Here is a 17,636-nt window from a genome sequence, read left to right as displayed (position 1 = left end):
GGGGGCACCACTGAGGGGCCCCGCCGGCTGGGGGGATCCGGGGGCACCACTGAGGGGCCCCGCCGGCTGGGGGGATCCGGGGGCACCACTGAGGGGCCCCGCCGGCTGGGGGGATCCGGGGGCACCACTGAGGGGCCCCGCCGGCTGGGGGGATCCGGGGGCACCACTGAGGGGCCCCGCCGGCTGGGGGGATCCGGGGGCACCACTGAGGGGCCCCGCCGGCTGGGGGGATCCGGGGGCACCACTGAGGGGCCCCGCCGGCTGGGGGGATCCGGGGGCACGGAGGGGCCCCGCCGGCTGGGGGGATCCGGGAGCGGCACTGAGGGGCCCCGCCGGCTGGGGGGAAGCCGTGCCGCCTCACGCCCGCCAGACGCCGTTGCCAAGGAGATGGCCATGGCGGCCATGGCGGCCGCTGCGGCGGGCGGGGGTCCGGCTGCGGGCCCCGGGTCCTCAGCGTCCCCCTGCTCCTCAGGTGAGTGCCCGGGGCTGCCGAGGGTCGCAGCCGCCCCCGCTGCCGAGCGTGGTGGCGAGAGGGCGGCGGGGCTCGGGACGCCGCCTCGCCGGCACTGCGGAGGGGTTGGGGCAGAGCCGACGGGCTGTGAGGGCTGAGCGCAGCCTCGCCGGACACAGATACGGCGCACATCGCCCCCCTCACGGCCCTCACCTCTCGCCGCGGGCAGTTACCTCAGCTCGGGTGTCAGCACGGTCAGACCAGCGCGCCCTTGGCAGGGAACACTGGGTCATCACCAGCTCGCCAGCATCCTCCCCTTCCAGCAGTTTCTCTCCCGTTAAAGCCAGTCTCCTCCACAGACTGCCCGTTCCTCTGAGTCGCAGCCCCCGGAAAATAAACCAACACCGTATTTATCTACTACCTGACTTCTCCAGGGCCCTGGGCAGGAGTGGTCGCTCACCCTGTTCCTTGCTCCTGGGCGCAGCAGCACCTCATGCCCAACTCCCCAGAACTCCAGAGGCTTTCCTGGAGTCCAGCTCTGCTCCTGGCTGAGGAGCCACCTCCCCTGAGCCCCCGTCCCCGCAGGTGTTGCTCACAAACCCGATTCCCAGGTGCTGGCTGGCCCCGAGGGCTGCCTGCCGCTGGCAATTTGGGCTCGATTACATCCCAGTTGGGATGGTCGCTGAGGTGACTGGAAGTTGCAAGGCAAGCTGAAGACAAAAGGATGCACATCTTTTGATCCAACCCAGCCATAACCTTGGGCCTGCCTTTACAGTGCTCAGGCTGGGACCTGTTTCCCAAAGGGCTGGATCTGGGCTGAGATATCCACACAACATTGAAACCTGCTCAGTTCAGACCTAAGTGCCCATCACTGTGCTCAGCTATGCTGCAGCCCAAGGCAAGGCATTTCTGGAGAATTAACACCAAAAACCCACAGCATTGTAGGCCATTCATGATACTGGAATTCAGTTTTAGGAAGATTTTGCTGCATCACTCCTATTAAACATTAGTCACAGCCAAAAATTCAGTGCAATTATTCACATAAAGCTGTAAATATAGCATGGCACTGTTACCATATTGGTTCCTTTTATATTGACATATAGGGCTCATGCTTATCTCTGTGCCCAGCATGCAAAGGGATTAAATTTAGAAAGTGCTCAGCTATTTTCTTTCACTAAAGATAAAACACATGAAAATTTTGTTTACTGGTTTGTGAATAGTGATAATTAAAGGGATGTTTTCAACTGGAAATGTTGGTACTGAACTTAAAAATGTTGCAAACTTTAAAGGAGTCACGAGTGCTTCCAGCAGCAGTCAGGCACCAGGCTTTGAGTGGGAGACAGGGAGTGAGTTCACCAGCTGCTAGAACTTCCCTCTCTATCAATCTACCTCCATCACAGCTTGGAAAGCTTTGTGGGAAAACAGGAATCTGACTAAAACGATTTTCTTAATACCAGGTGTACCGAGAAAAGGATTAATCTGGATTTGGAATGAGTTCATGCTTTCAATCAAAACAGTGACACAAGCTGGCAGAATGACGGTAGCGAGTCTCTTGATGTTTGTCAACAGATAAAATTGTTGCTAAGCAAATGTTACAAGCTTGGGATTTGTCATCATGGCTTCATGAAGCCCTCCCCAGAGCATGACTGTCTCAAAGCCACACTAACAATCCCTCATTTTCCATTAAACCATCTGTTACATGTGAAGTGATAAAAAAAAAATCTATGAAGTACATAGGGTTGGTAGTATTAATAAAAATTGTCAAGATGCTGCAGTTGTATTTTCATTTTAGAAGCCTTTTCCCCTTGCTTATAACTTTACATGACTCTGGGTAGAGTTTTTTGTCCCACCTGTCTTTCTTTGATTCTGCTACTTTAGAAGCTTCTAATAAAACTTGATCCAGTTACTTTCAACAAATGCTGCAAAGAAATATTAACTGTAACAGTTAAAATGTTATGGTTGTTTTAATGTAAATTGTTGGTTCCTAATGCTTTGAAGCAAAGACTTTAAACAGGGTAAGGTCTCGGTGGTGGTTGAATTGTGATAACAACAAACTTCACTGTTGTGATAAAAACAATTTCACTTCTGTTCATGGAAATAATTTTATTACTGTGCATGAAATATTAAAAGAATACTGTGGTAAGCATCTCAAAAGCACCAGAAAAAATCTGATCAGGACTCAGATTGTACTGAATTGTGGATTACACTGGGAGCAAAAATGAAAGTGTACAGTAAGTGTAAGGTATGCCATCAATCTCATGTCCTGCATGGGGCAGAGGTTATAGGGAGCAAGTACCTCAAGGAATCTCCAGGATAATCCATGAAATAAATCCAAATCCATATGCACTGAATATTATATCCATTTGTGCCTTCATCGAAGGTTAGTTACTAACAGGTTTTTACCAACTGCAGTTCTGCTCATGTTCTGTGGCATTACTAACCTGTGTCCAAAGAGAATGTCATTTCTTCAGTATTTGCAGCTTCAGGGGGAGAAAGAAGGGGAGAAAATGCAAGTTACTCCTAAATGAGTTCCTGAAAAAAATGCTGTGCAAAATCCAGGTGCAAATGATGAATAACAGTGGGAAGAAAGTTTTTGGAAGTAAACCAAAGTTCCTTACAGCTGCAGGATGGTAGGAAGTGGAACAAGAGCATGGGAGAACATTTAAGCTTGTCAGTTCCATCTAAGTAGCTTTAAAAACATTTCTTTCAGTGAATTTCAGTGGTGTAAGTACTGTAAGAGCCTTTCCTGCAGTACCTTCCTGCTGCTCCTCCTCACAGCCCCTGCAGAGTTTACATCACAACTTTTCCCTATACTCAGAAGCCAGAAAAAAAACTTCCTGTATTGAGGATTTGCTCAGAAATTCCTTCCTAAGGTTTCAGGCTCTAAAAGCCAGGCTCTGTGGGGACTCTAGTGTTCACTTCTAGCAGGGGATTACTCTGAAGTAGCCTTATTTCTCAGCTCTAAGCTTTGGGACGACAGGGTTGCTATAGGTGTAACTCCTGTCAGCAGGATAAAAATGTCTGCATTTATTCCCTTTCCCTGGACAGCATGCCACAAGAAGCACATCATGATGAGGGATGAGGGATGAGAATGAACAAGCCACAGGTGACAGATTTAAGTTATTGCTGCTTAATTATTTCATTGTGCAATGTAAGAACATACTTTGCATATGATCAGGATGAGGGTTTTGTAAGACCTAAACAGAAAAGAATTTATGTAATGTGATGTTTAAATGGACAACATCTGAGAGCAGCTGACCTATTCAGACCAGATTTCACTGCAAGGAGAAAGTCTTTGCATTTGAATACCCACTCAAACACTTCTGCAAGGGAGCAGCTTCTAATAATAGCGTATTCTCCCAGCATGGCTGTATGCACAGGGAGGGAGCTGAGGGCCTTGTCTGGCAGGGAAAAAAAAGGGACAACTCTCAGGAACCTATCAACAGTAAACTTGACCCCATCTCTGTTGTTCCAAAGCAATGCTGGCCACGGAACTGCAAAAGAAATGAAAGGCAATAGCTACAGAAACTACAACTGGGATGTTATACCTGTGGTACAAAAATTACCTCTCTATCCATTCCCAACATGATTCACCTTCAGTCCTCTTTTTCTGCTTTTCCTGCAGTTTTCTCTCAGGCTTCCTTTACAGAATGGAAGGTCTTGCCTCAGAAAGTCTGTTGGAATTGTTCTTCATCTCTCTCTTCAATCTCACCTTCTCATGGACATCAGCAAAGCACCCAGCAGAAGCCAGGGAGATGCTGAGTGGTCCTATTTACAGATTACATTGCAATAAATAAACCCAAACAAACCAAACCCTAAGTATTCTCTAACAGATGTTCCTCCACCTGATTTTGTTGCATGTCCTGTAAGAGTTCTGGAGGATGGGCTGACCCAAGGCTTGTTGAAGCTGATAGGAAGTTTCCCATCCACTTAGGCAAGCTTCAGAAATGGTCCCTATAATGTCTGACCCTCCTTGACCCTCCAGCCATGAGTGCTGAGACTAGCTAAAAGAGGCTAAAAAACCTAAAAGAAAAAACCCAAAAAACACCCAGAATTGAGGCAAGAATTGAGGCAAGTTCAAAGTCCTGCACTGCATTGTTTTCAAGAAGCATGTGATGCATGACCTGGAAGAACCTTTTCCCAGACCAGTGTCCCGCTATCTGCATCTTTTTTTCCCCAAGGTTTTTGTTGCAGAGATATTCTACTTACTCTTTTATGTGCATAGGCTGGAAGGAAGTTCATGCATCAGCTACCAAAAAAAAAAAAAAGGGAAGGTGCTCAGGCACTGATGAGGTGATGTTAGTATCAATTTTAGTATCAATTTTGTGTTTCAGCAAGTGCAGAGGACACAGTGTCTTGCGATTTTTTTCCAGCTGAAAATGACAGATGAACAGCCTCCCCCTAGGCTTCCAAGTAATTGTAGATTATAACAGGTCTTTGAATGGAGAGCAGTTACCCTACAGCTTCTTAACTTAATTTTCTCCTTGAACATTTGGGTGTTCTTCAGAACATTTGGATGACTAGACAGGAAAATCTTGCAAGGTGCTGCTTGGGTTTATATAGTCTCTATATGTGCTGCCCATAATAAAAGATAAATTAATTCAAAGCCTAGTGTTCTGTCAAGGTAAAGTGGGTATTTTCATGCTGTGAGTATGGTCTGATTCCTGGTTTTACTGGCATGTCATTTAATCTCATCTCTGAGATTACATATTTTCTTCTCTCCCCACACAGAAAATATTTCTTTGAGAGAAGACAGTCTTCCCTATCCTGGGATGTTACCAGTAGATAAAAGACTTCTAAAATTGCAGATCTACAAACTTCTTCAGTGTGTTCATGAGAAAGACAAGAAGCAAATAGAAAATCTCATCCAGAAAGGATTCCCAGATCTCATTAATCACACAGAGCCTAAGGAAGGATATAGTGCCTTTCACTTGGCCTCCATGAAAAATGACATTGAAATGTGCCGCTTCCTGCTGGAACATGGAGCTCATCCAAATGTCCATGACAAGATGGGACGCACTCCAGCCATGAAGGCAGCTGAGCTAGGCCATGAGGTGGTTTTGGAATTATTAGCAAAAGCTAATGCAAACATGACTGCTGTGGATAATGAAGGGAAAGGTGAGTGAGAAGGAACCTTATCAGACCAGAAATACCATAAAGTGATCCCTTAACTGTGTGACACACTTACTGCATATGATGTGTCCCACCTGTGGAGAGAAACCACAGTTGAGGGAAATCCTTACAGCCCAAGAGAAGCTGTTGGCCACATGGAAAGCTGTTGGCTCTGATGGAAATGAAAATAATTCTCCCTGAAGAGTCTAGGCCTTTAAATTATAAGTCTTCCCAGTACAGATCGGAGAGGTAACTTACAATTGAGAATCACATTCCTCCCATGACCTGTGACATACTAAACTCTGGTTTACTCCCCAAGTAAAGACTGACTCTGAAGTAGAAGCCTTTTTTGCATGGATATACCCTCAGTGAAGGGGTCTCTGTTGCAGATTGTTCTGCTGTGAAGCTCACACTCTCATAACCCTTCTAGTAATTTTCTTTTGCACCCTAATCCCCACTGGTTTCCTTTGCAGGTATTTTGTTTTACTGCCTTTCACCCACAGTACGCCACTCCCACTGCCTGCGAATTGCCTTGGAATATGGTGCAGATGTCAACAACTGTACTACTACTGGGAGGTCTGTGCTTCTACAAGCCTGTGAGAAAGCTCATGAGATTAAAGAAATATGCCTGATTTTCTTGGAGAAAGGAGCAGATCCCCATGCAAAAGACCCGGTATGAGCATTTCTGTAACTAAGAACAGATACAGGAGTATAGAATAAATACCAGATGAGCAGAGTACATGATCTAAAATCCTCACATTAAAATAATAAAGCAGTGAAAATCGCTTAACTCTGTGGCCATACCTCTTCCTCTCTTCCGTACCACCCCTTTTTTTGGAGGAGGGGGATTTAAGTCTTCTTTTAGCTTTTTGTAGGTTTAGAGTGCAAATATTTCCCCGAACTTAAATGTAACTGGGCCAGCTCTTAGGAGCTGCAGTTCACTGTACTTCAGTGGAGCAGTGCTGATTTGTAATTTGCCTTGATGTGTCCTTAGATTTTCGGAGTTGAAATAATATTCACTAAAAGGTAAGTCCATTAGGAAAAACCTGATGAGCAATCAAGGCAGGAACGAGGTATAAGAATTGTTTTTCTCTTTTGTATGTCTTAATCGCTTTGTTTGCTTCCTTAATTTAACAAATACCTGAAAGACTGAAGCTCTGTGCTGTTGACAAATCAAGGAGCTCAAGCCTTCCCTTTAAGGGATAATCCATTATTATCTAGAAAAAGACAACATTATTATCTAGAAAAAGACAACATTAATGTTTTAGAGTGTGAACTTTTCCTCACAGAACCGTAGTGAAATTCCCTGGTTGCTTTGCCCTCCCCACAGCACTCCTCCAGCATTAGCTCCTTATGCTCCTTCTTTCATAAGATGAGGTAGTATTTTGTGTTAAATGTTGTAAACATGCATGAGAACATGCCCACAGAATAAAGGATTCCTTAACTAAGGAGTTGATTTTCATGGGCATTATTCAGGAACTCAAGCTTTCAATGTACTTGACTTGCTGGGATCTGGCTACTCTACCTTAGCAGCACTATGACTGGATTCTGAAAGTTTTCCTGCAAGTATCTTTGAAACTATTAGGCTTGTCTCCTTTTCCCAGTAATAACTAAAAGGAGACTTCCAGTTTTATGCCGGCCTGGAACGGTCAGATGCTACTGTTCCAGCCTCAGCACACGGAGCAAATTCGGAGCTGTTCTCGTGCTCCCCTGCAGGCCACGGGGCGCACAGCCGTGATGGAAGCTGCAAGGGAAGGAGCTGTCGAGGTGGTGCGTGATCTGCTTCAGAGGGGAGCTGACGCGAACCTGTTTGACTTTGAAAGACACAGTGCTGCACATTTCGCAGCCAAAGGAGGCTTTTTTGAGGTATTAACATTTGTGGTGCTACAGCATTGCTGCAAAGCCAAACTTGGGTGGTTTTTTGTTGTTGTGGGGTTTTGTTTTGGTTTTTTGGAGTGTGTTTTTTGGGGTTTTTTTTTAGTCCATTATCTCAGCTGATCAAAGCATAATGATCAGTAATCAAAAGCAGATTCTTTTTAAGTATCAAAGGGAATCCAGCAGTGATAGATAGACCACACAGGGGCTTACAGTGAGCTGTCAAGAATGAAGATTTTCCTTGGGTCTACAACTGTACAAGGTTGTACAGCTAAATAAACATAATACTATAGAAAACATTAATGTTATATGTGCATTGACCAGCTGGACATGGGAGAGAACTTCATTATTAAAATGGGAATGTAAGATACTGCATTTATTTGTAAATCAATCTCACATTTTCACATGTTAAGAAACAGACAAGATTTTTGGTGGGACTCTGTTTGTTTTTCTAGATTCTGACGATTATTTCAGGTTATAATGCAGACTTGAAACTGATTGCTATGAATGGTAACACACCACTTCATTATGCTGCGGAGGGAGGATTTGCAGATTGCTGCAGGTATATAGGACAAAGAGGTACATGAAAACTAAGTTACTTTACAACTATTATCTATATTCTATTTCTGTGCTAAAGGAAAGATTTCATTTGGATATCTCTGAAGGATTTGACTCTTGGGTACCCTGTGGCAAAATTCTCATTCAGAGGGGCCTAACAGAGGCTCTTATCTATTGTGGATGAGATTCTTAAAGCAGCAGAAGCACCAGGGATTTGTATGACTTAGTGTTGGACAGTATTAAGTGGTTCTGGGTTTAGTTGGTTTTAGATGTATTTGTATTGAAACTTCCAATAGAAATAAATTTTTGATTTGATGATCATTAAAAAAAAAAATCTCTGCACTCATGAGGAAAACTTCATGCCTGTGGGTATTGAAACATGCCCTGAAGCAGCTGTGATCCTTTCCTGACTTAATCAGATGATCATGGCACTTCAAGGTTTGATCCAAGAGGACCATGCAAAATCCCATATTCTGTTCTTGTTAAATCAAACATTTAACTAGTGGTCCATTGCCAAATTGTAATGTTCAGGTATAGAAATAAGTAACATTTTAATCTTAGTTTGCTTCTTCTTAACCTTGCTCACCACTTTAAAAATGTGAAGTCTCCTCTGAACTTCTGTCTTTCTATACATATTCATGAGTGGATGAATAAATAGAGCATGGGTTGCCCAATGCTTCTCCCTTTGGGAAGCAAATATGGACATGTGGCTGACCTTCCAGTCTAGGATCAATGATGTGGTGCCACCTACCATTGCTATTTATAGCTGAAACAGTATAAAATTGTAGGCCTGTGGCAATGAGTTGCCTGTGGATTACAAGTTTCTTATATTACATAATTAGGAATTCCACTGCACTATCAGCCAAATTGTGTCCATATTTCTAGGCTGTGATCCTACATGGACAAACTTGGCACATATGACCCCCAGGGAGGCTGCCAAGAACGCTGGCTTTAAAGCAGCAGCGGCAGTATTGCGCAAAGTTGAAAAAGCCTTTAAGAAACCAGATGAGACCCTTGCCTGGTACCTGAAGGTGTACGACTGGTCCTTGCAGCACGAGGATGCCATCCGCAAGGAGTTTGAGATTGACGAGGAAGGAGATGGGATGGTATCCAGAAATGATTTTATATCAGTTATTCAGAAGCACTGGGGCACCGTGGACGAGGAACAACTAGAAACTTTTGCTAAAAAGCATGAAACATCTGCTGACAGGATCAGCCTTGATGATTTTTTTAAAGGCTCAAAATACTTACAGAAAGCCTTTCTGCTCTCATCCTTTGGGCCCAAAGCAAAGAAGAAGAAGAAGAAGAAACCACCAAGAAAAAAAGGCAAAAAAGGCCTCCCTGTCCCGATTTGTGTAATTCCAAAGAGTGAACGTCCACTATGGGAAGATGGCTTCCCTACGTACATGGTTGAGGCTGTTCCAAACATTCCTGAAGAGCAGCGTTTCAAACGGGACCAGCAATCTGCCCATCCCGTGCTCGATGACCGTGCCTGGTACGTAGACGAGCCAAGGAAAACCTACATGGATATCAACTACCTCGTCAGAGCGGGAGACTTCGTGTCTCTGCAGAAAGCGTTCGACGAGGGTGTGCCAATAGACATCAAAGATAAATATTACAAAACGCCTTTGATGCTCGCATGTGCAAGTGGCAACATAGTTCTTGTGGAGTTTCTTCTGGAAAAGGGGTAAGATAATTTCAATTTAATTGCTATTTTGGGAATAAATAATTGCTATTATTTATTTCAAAAGCGTAAACATCCAGTAAATATTTGGATGCAAAAGGCTATGGTTTGGTTTTTTGCTTAAGTGACATTTAATATTTAAGTTAGTACCCTAAGATCCCGAGCCACAGGGCGTTAGTTTATTATTTTTCACATTTTAGTAGCATGGAAATTGAAACAACCGAGCGGCAAGTTCCCCAGAACTGAAATTTTTGGCATCTGGACTGTTGACGTTTAGTCAGCTGCAGAGTTCATACCCATGTTTCAAGTAGTGAATCCTCACAACCAAACTCTCAAACTGGTGAATGATTTTGGGGAAATCTGACTCAAAGGACTTGCCTGAAACCATCGAGGTGATCCTGGACTTTCCTGTTCCACATGCCTGGTTTAAGCTACCACTTCCCTCTGCAGCTGAGGCAGGCTGAAGCAGCAGGATTTACATCAGAAGCCCCTGCTACTAATTAGTCTGTTCCTCATTTTAGAAGCGCTTCAGCAATTTTGTAGCCTGCAGACACACTTGTGAAAAATCTCAATGACAGCTTAAAAATGAAAGCAATTTCAGAAAGATTCAGTCATACTTGTGTAATAGCATAATCTCTTCTTGTCAGACTGCTGCAGTCCTACAATCCTTCACATAAATGCTTAAATGAACATTTTTCAAAGGTATTTACGTTAACCTTGTCCTCTCTACCCATAGATAGAATTCATGTTAATATTAATATCTCAGGGAAAGTGGCTGCAGTCATTGCTCTGGTTCCTGCAAAGACTAACAGCACATGGATCTTTACACACCCTGGTAATTACACTGACATTCCTGGAGCATATGGGAAATTGTGTAATGTGTATAGTCAGGTTTTCCAAAGGTAACGATGTAAGAGCTACCAAATTAACCCACCAAATTAATCTCTACTCCTTTTATCAGCCTCAATAGACAGCACTGGTCACATCATATTTAACAATTAAAACCTAGAAACATAGTAACTTAGCTTATAAAAATAGTACCAGTTTTGAGATTTTTCCAATTGACAGAAATGAAAATGGAGAGAAAAGTTATCAGTAGCGTTTAGGTTTGCATCTCTCAGCCTCATGGGCTTGCAGTTTGGCACGGGCATTCAAATACCTTTTACAATATAACCTTTTCAGTACAGAACCACAAATACATATTGAATAGAAAAGAAAACATTTAACCAGATAAATGTTTAACATTTATTAGGTTTAAAATTAAATTTGTGGTATCTACTTTCTATCTTCCTCCAGAAAGAATCAGAAGTAAATGAAATTTGGTCTGATGGGAAATTCTGTGCTTGATGGGCAGAAAACGCTGAGGAATTTTTAAATTAGTGCTGCATTGTCCCTGTTCCCATTGATTGGTTTGTTTCTGCTAGAATGAAGTTAGGAAAAAGGATTCAGGGGTAGACAGAGTCTGAGTGCAGGCAAGGAGGTTGGGTTGAAAGAGAAAGTGAAATTACTGAAGGAGCTTATTTTAATGAGAATTAAAACACAAATGAAAACCGCATACGAATAAACCATAATGGCTTAGTGACTGAAACATAACACCAATAAAAGAGGTAGGTCAGGGGAATTTACTGTGCTGAGATCTCATCAAAGGTAGAATTCTGAAAAAGATTAAAAATTTAAACAAGGAAAGAAGAACAGATTAATCTATGCTTTTACCTAGACTTAATCACCTGACCTGAAGAGCAAATAGTTATCCCTGGAAGCAGCTTCCTTCATAATTTTTCTTCTTTCTCCTTTCCTCCTTGTCTTTTGGGAAGACAGCAGTTTTTTGTCCATAGAGTAAGTGGGACAGCGACCCTAACTCCCTTCAGGACCTCTAGGGCTGATAACGCTTTTCCTCTCAGCTTCATCCAAAGGCAGCATATTGCAAGAATCTCCCCTGAACTAGCCCTTGCTTTCTCCAGAACATCCCAGTTTTAATTTGGGAGCAAACACAGATCCTAGTCCAGCAACACAGTAGCTGAATAGTTTTTTCAATGCTCAGATTTCCAAGGCAGACCTTTTGTAACTCATTTGTCAAAGGGAGAAGCCAATGCAGAGAAATGAAGCAGGCAGAGGGCAGCAACACTGGAAGGAAAGGTGAACACTTTCCTCTTGTGCAGGCGAGCTCTGCAATGTTGCCACATATTCTGCAGCACCTGTTCTTGGCCCAGAAGTCTACTTTTTGAATTCCTTAATCTGCTTTCTGCCATTCTCAGCGAAGCTGGAGCACAAACACTAGGAGCCTTTTACAGGACTAAGGTGTTCAAATGCCTGGGTTTTTTCCTATACCCATGAAAAGCTCCATGTAAAGGACACTGATGGTTTAAGTGGGGGACATGAGCAGCACCCAGGCACATTCTTACAATTACTATTCCATGACAGATTCAGAGACTCAAATGGTTTCAGAGTAGCAGTAGCAATATGAAAATAGCTATTTACATTGAATATGCCATTGCAGCAGGGAGTTCCCACTGATTGCACTTGGAGCTGGGGCTGTTACTGCAGGTACTCGACAGCTTCAGCTGCCACAACTGCTCTTACTCCTGTGCAGGGCTGATGTAAACGCAACAGACAATTTCCTGTGGACTCCTCTGCATCATGCTTGCTATAATGGACACCTGGATATCGCTGAGGTGCTCGTGAAGGCTGGAGCAGCAGTGAATGCCCCTGCAATAGGTGATGCCACGCCGCTGATGAGAGCCATTGAGGCCTCCAGGCTGGATATGGTCTATTATTTAATCACTGCAGGTGCCGACATCCAAGCTACAAACAGCAATGGTAAATAGCAATGTCTCCAAAATAGGCTGTTTCTTTATTAAAAAAACACCTGGAACACTTTGAGAACTGTTCTGCATCTAGGGTTGCTGTCAGGACTGGGATGAAGGTACCAGGTTCAGTTAGTTTTCTCCTGTGTGGAATCATTATTGAAAAAGTCAGCTTTCTTGGGTTTTATGTACCTAGAAAATGGAGTAACATAATTACATGAAGTAATTTAATTACACGATTCAGGACACTGTTGCTCCTCGCAAGATACATACAGAACTATAAGTGGCTTTAACGAAAACATTCTATCTAGTTGTTATTATTCTTATTTGAGAGAAAACTAAATTTCAGCTGTGGCCCAGAGAATAGTCTGCCATCCATTTAGGTGATTTATTTTTAGGCACAGGCAGCCCTGGTTAAAAAACCTCCTTGCTGCTCTACATGTAAATATAACACCTGAGAAAAAAATACTTAACAGAAAACCAAATCTGAACTGGTACTGAAGTGTTACCTCCTCACAGCAGATCCCTAGTTCAGTGTTATTTCCTCTGTCTCCACAGTAACTTAAACAGTTAACATGCATTGCCTTTTAAGCTCTTGCTCTAACACAGGAGGCAACACTGGTACACCATGAGACTTTCCTTGCCAAAATGCCTAGTAGTGAAACCCTGCTTGTGGAAGGGACGTGTATTCCTTATTTCTGATATCATGTGGAGTTCTGATTCACACAGCAGTCCAGTCTCACAGATACTTCACAGCCAGAGTTTCATAAGAACCAGGACAGACTTTTTTCCTTCATTAAGCACTGAAGCTGTTCATTTACATCATGGGGCTTTCCCTTGCCAGCCACAGAGCAAGTACAGGAAGAAGGAGAGGGCTAGCTCAGTACAGGATTAGGAATGCAGACCAAGTAGCTCCTAGTGCTAAATGCTCTCAGCTCTCAGAGATCAAAATGACAACCTGCAGGACCAGTGTATTAAGCTGCAAATGTCAGAACACTAAGAACAAAGCAAGTAATCCAAGAATTCCTGCAATATTGGGTTTCAAGGCTCATTTCTGCCAGGTCTTATTTCTGCGAGCAGTGCTGATGACTGCTGGTCCTCACACCAATGTCAGGTACACTGCTGGTATATGGGATGGTTAATAAAATAGTGGCCATATTAAATTCAGTTGATTGTACTGTCATTATCCAGTGGCAATAATCCAGTGCCAAAGTTAATTTTCATGTTTTACACAGATTTTTTTTTTTTAAATACAGGAAAGACTGCTCTTGATCTTGCTCAAGTATTTGAAGATGCTACAATAATTGCTCTGCTCGAAAATCAACTGCAAATTTTGGCAGAAGAACAAGAAAAAGAAGAAGCAAAGCCAGCAAAAGGTGGGAAGCCAAAACCAGCAGAGCCACCGAAACCTGTGAAAAAAGAGGTATGAGAGATGGTAACAAAGAACTGATTTGCTAATAGTTAGCAGGGAGCTTCTTTCTTTCCTTTCTTTGCCACCCATTTCTCTCTAATGCTGTAACTCAGGCAGCTTTGTTAAAGTGAGATGCCAGTACTTGTTCTTGTCAGTATTAGAACTTGTTCATCAGTTGAAATTTGTCTTGCTACTTACACAAACTTCATGTCTTCCCCAGACACACATTAAGAGTGATGTCCTGTATCACTGACAGGACACAGAAAAAGATTTCCTTTTCTTTTTCCCTCCTCCTGAAGTATATGCTCATCCAGCTCTGTTGTGGTAAACACTGAACAACTGGTAACCATAATTTCTTAAAGGGAGCACCTTTTTTTTTTTTTTTTTTTCCACAAAATAAGAACAATACCCTTCAAACTGATAAAAAGGTTATTTTATTCTCCTAGTTGAATTCATTGAAACTTGCTAACTTCCTATTTTCCATCTTGTCCCATATCCTTCCTCTTCCACTATTTACCTGAGTCCTGTTTCTCAAGTCCCACACTGATGTTTACCTGTTTTATTTCTGAATGCTTTTCCTGCACCCTCTGCGAGCCTTCAGCACCTCAGCATTGCCTTATCCCAAGCTGACATCAGCCTCCATGACCACATCCTGGTTCTCTTATTGTGGATGAGACCTTCCTGATTCAGCAGTGGTACTTGTTAGTCAGATCCAGGATGCTATTTAGGCAGAAGATGCAGTTGTATTTGCATGGATAGAAGTGTCCTCCAGCTGCCCTGGATGGTGTAATAAAGAAATTCCAGTACCTAAATGTTGGCATCCCCCTTTCACAAAGGTTTTGAATGTCCAGGAAGCGCCGGACTTTCAGAGGCGGGAGGATGACAACCTTAGGTGCTTGTTTATTCCTCACCTGGAAGAGGATGGGATCACCAGTGGTACAAGGTGACTGTCTTGGGAGTCATAAAGAGCAGCTAATGTTTTAGTGCCCAAGGAGGAAAGCTGCCTTTTACCTTTGAAAAGGTTGGCCCTTGCAATTTTTGATTTTAAAAATTCAGCTTTAAGAAAAACAGATTCTGAAGGGATTAAGAAAAATACTCCCCCAGTAAACATTGTAGCAGAGTATCAGGAGATGCAGGATGCATGCCTTGCTTCTGAACATGATGAATTGGTATAATTGGTACCTTCTTCCCCTCCAGTCTCCAGATGTATCTCAGCCAGCTGAGGAAGAACCTGTTCCTGAAAAAATAAAGCGTTCCCGTAAAAACAGTGCTGCTTACTGGAAGTCTTTGGCAACAAGAGAAAACAAAAATGACATCTCCTTCAGACCCAGAAAAGTAGGTACAGCAGCAAAACATGAGTGCAGTTTCATGGTAACTTAAAGGTAGACCTTGCTGGGGTCAAAACCCAGAACAACCCCATGAAATTTCCACCATTCAGCTGGCTTAGAGATGATGTGACACAGCCTGGAGAGGCTGCCATCAAACAACAGCAAACTAAAGAGTTCAGGGATGTATATTATATAATAACACATATATTTATATAAAACAAATTATTGTGGAAATAGAGCTCTTATCGAGTTTTAAAATAGGATTAAAGTGGAGCCACAGTAAAATAAACATGCAACCACATTTATGATATGTATTTTTATACTCCTGCTTTTAAAAGATAGGAGTGTATTTGCATAGCATGAGCACCAGTTTCTAACTTGCCCTCTTGATTAGTTATCACACGATGACTTATGTCAGTGACAGTTACTGAACAAGATGTATCACAGTACACTAAATATTTGCTTCCTAGAGTTGGAATAGTGGAAACATAACTTCTCTGTCAGGGTCTTGTTAACACTCGCTTAGAAATAACTGAGAAACAGAACAAGATAATCACAGTGAGGTAATTTTTGTAATATTTTTTTCTCCCTAAAAAGGAAAAGAACACCACTGCTGGCTGAGCAGTTGTGTTAGGAGTTTGTTTATAATTTCCCTAACCCTGATTTGTGCTAGTTTCTACAGTGGTCTCAGAGGACTGAGGCTACATAGCTGATGACTCTACAGCTAATTACTATTTTCCACTCTGAGGATTGTGAACCCAACTCAGTAATTTTAAATAATTACCTGAAGATCTTCTTTCCCACATTATCTGTAATCAGAGCCCATGGCATGTTATAGATTGGAAGTGACAACAAGAGAATGCTCTGTTTATACACACACAAACTGTTGACCTATCTTCTGCTGGGAGGCCACACTGCTCCTTTTCTATGTCTCATGGTGGAAAGGAGTGCTAGAACATGGCTCTGTTCAGCTAACAGTATCTTCTTAATGCTTCTGTTGCAAAAGTCACATCCAAATTAACTACAAATACCTTTATTTTGTAGATATGGAGCCCTGATGCCACAGCAATAGAGCTTGCAAAAAAGAGAGAATTGCTCCGTGAACGGGCTACTCTTTATGGTCACCTGGAAGATTTCACAACCCTCTTCGACAGAAAATTTAAGAATTAAGCACAACATCTGGAAGAAGCTGCTTCAGCACATATTTTGAGGAGACAAAGATGTAAAAGGCTACTCCTTTGCAAGGCAGGAATCGTGCAGTGCTCAGTAAATATATCTCAGTTATGATAAAAGAAAATCATATCAAGGTTTTCTTCTATAGATTTTGTTGCTTACACAGGATCTTTTGTTGAGGGCTTAGTCTGGAAAAAGGTTGATTCTCATGTGATTCTAAGTCTTGGAGCTGGCTCGGTGTTCTTCATGGAATAGCCACTGTTGTGTCACACACACGTCCTTTGTAAAGGTGTGGCTTTATAAGGCTTTCTTTACCTCAACACAAAACTTCTTCCTGGAAAATACATTACCCTTCCACTCTAAATATATCGATATGGAGGTAGCATTCAGTAATTGGCTAAGACAGCAGTGTTCTGGGTTGTCTGTAGAGGCAACAGAGAGTTCAGAATTTACAACCAGGACTATCACTGCCTAGTGTACTTCTTTCATGTTCTCCCATTCATTTGCACAGTGCATGTGAGACCTGAAACCGCTTCCACCCCACTGGGCACATACTCATTTCCTTCTGATTTCTCGAAAGGATAATAATCTCTATATAATAATCTATAATCCATTTGCCATGTCTCCCACAGACTCTTGTTATCTCTCAGATGAAGGAGGGGATCTCATAGGGGGTGGTGATGGAGACCTGCACTGCAGAGTTCCAAGCCACTGAGATCACTGAGTCTAACTTCTGACCACTGTGTCAACCAGACCATGGCACTGAGTGCCACATCCAGTCTTTTCTTAAACATCTCCAGGGGTGGTGACTCCACCATCTCCCTGGGCAGCCCATTCCAATGGTAACAACCCTTTCCATGAAGAAATTCCTCCTGATGTCCAACCTGAATATGTATCTCTTCATCCTCCAGGTAACTTTTCCTAAGCTTTTCCAATCTGCCAGAGGGGATTATTAACCAACACTGTTCTGGGGCATCCTATATTGATGCCACATTCATTGTTCCCAATTTTTTGCTTCTAGCTTCTTTCTAAGAGATTTATCTTGCTCCATCACCTCCTGAAGGGCCAATTGAAGCAACTGATTCATTTTCCATTCCCTCTGAACCATTTCTGGTTCAGCAGCTCTCTGTGAGCATTCCTGAGAGCTGCAAAGCTTTCACCAAAAGTGACCCTCTGAAGGTTGTCCTGACATTTTTCCTGGAGAAATATGTTCCAACAGTTCCGGACCACACCAGTCACA

At 42.9% G+C, this 17,636-nt stretch overlaps 1 protein-coding gene across 1 annotated transcript; it reads left to right on the top strand.

Moving 5' to 3' along the window:
• Positions 1 to 403: 403 nt before the first annotated feature.
• On the top strand, positions 404 to 17,195 carry ANKEF1 (ankyrin repeat and EF-hand domain containing 1). Its single transcript, XM_042049296.1, has 10 exons — positions 404 to 472; positions 5,183 to 5,569; positions 6,037 to 6,236; positions 7,280 to 7,429; positions 7,894 to 8,017; positions 8,882 to 9,683; positions 12,271 to 12,497; positions 13,741 to 13,907; positions 15,093 to 15,230; positions 16,268 to 17,195. The coding sequence occupies exons 2-10, from the start codon at positions 5,224 to 5,226 to the stop codon at positions 16,391 to 16,393; spliced, it is 2,280 nt and encodes a 759-aa protein (XP_041905230.1). The 5' UTR covers positions 404 to 472; positions 5,183 to 5,223; the 3' UTR covers positions 16,394 to 17,195.
• Positions 17,196 to 17,636: the final 441 nt, after the last annotated feature.

Source organism: Corvus kubaryi, unplaced genomic scaffold (assembly GCF_017639235.1).
Source record: "Corvus kubaryi isolate FWS band 111438036 unplaced genomic scaffold, C.kubaryi_AGA036_p1.0 70, whole genome shotgun sequence".
NCBI classification, from domain to species: Eukaryota; Metazoa; Chordata; class Aves; order Passeriformes; family Corvidae; genus Corvus; species Corvus kubaryi.
This window is presented reverse-complemented; position numbering and strand designations above follow the sequence as displayed.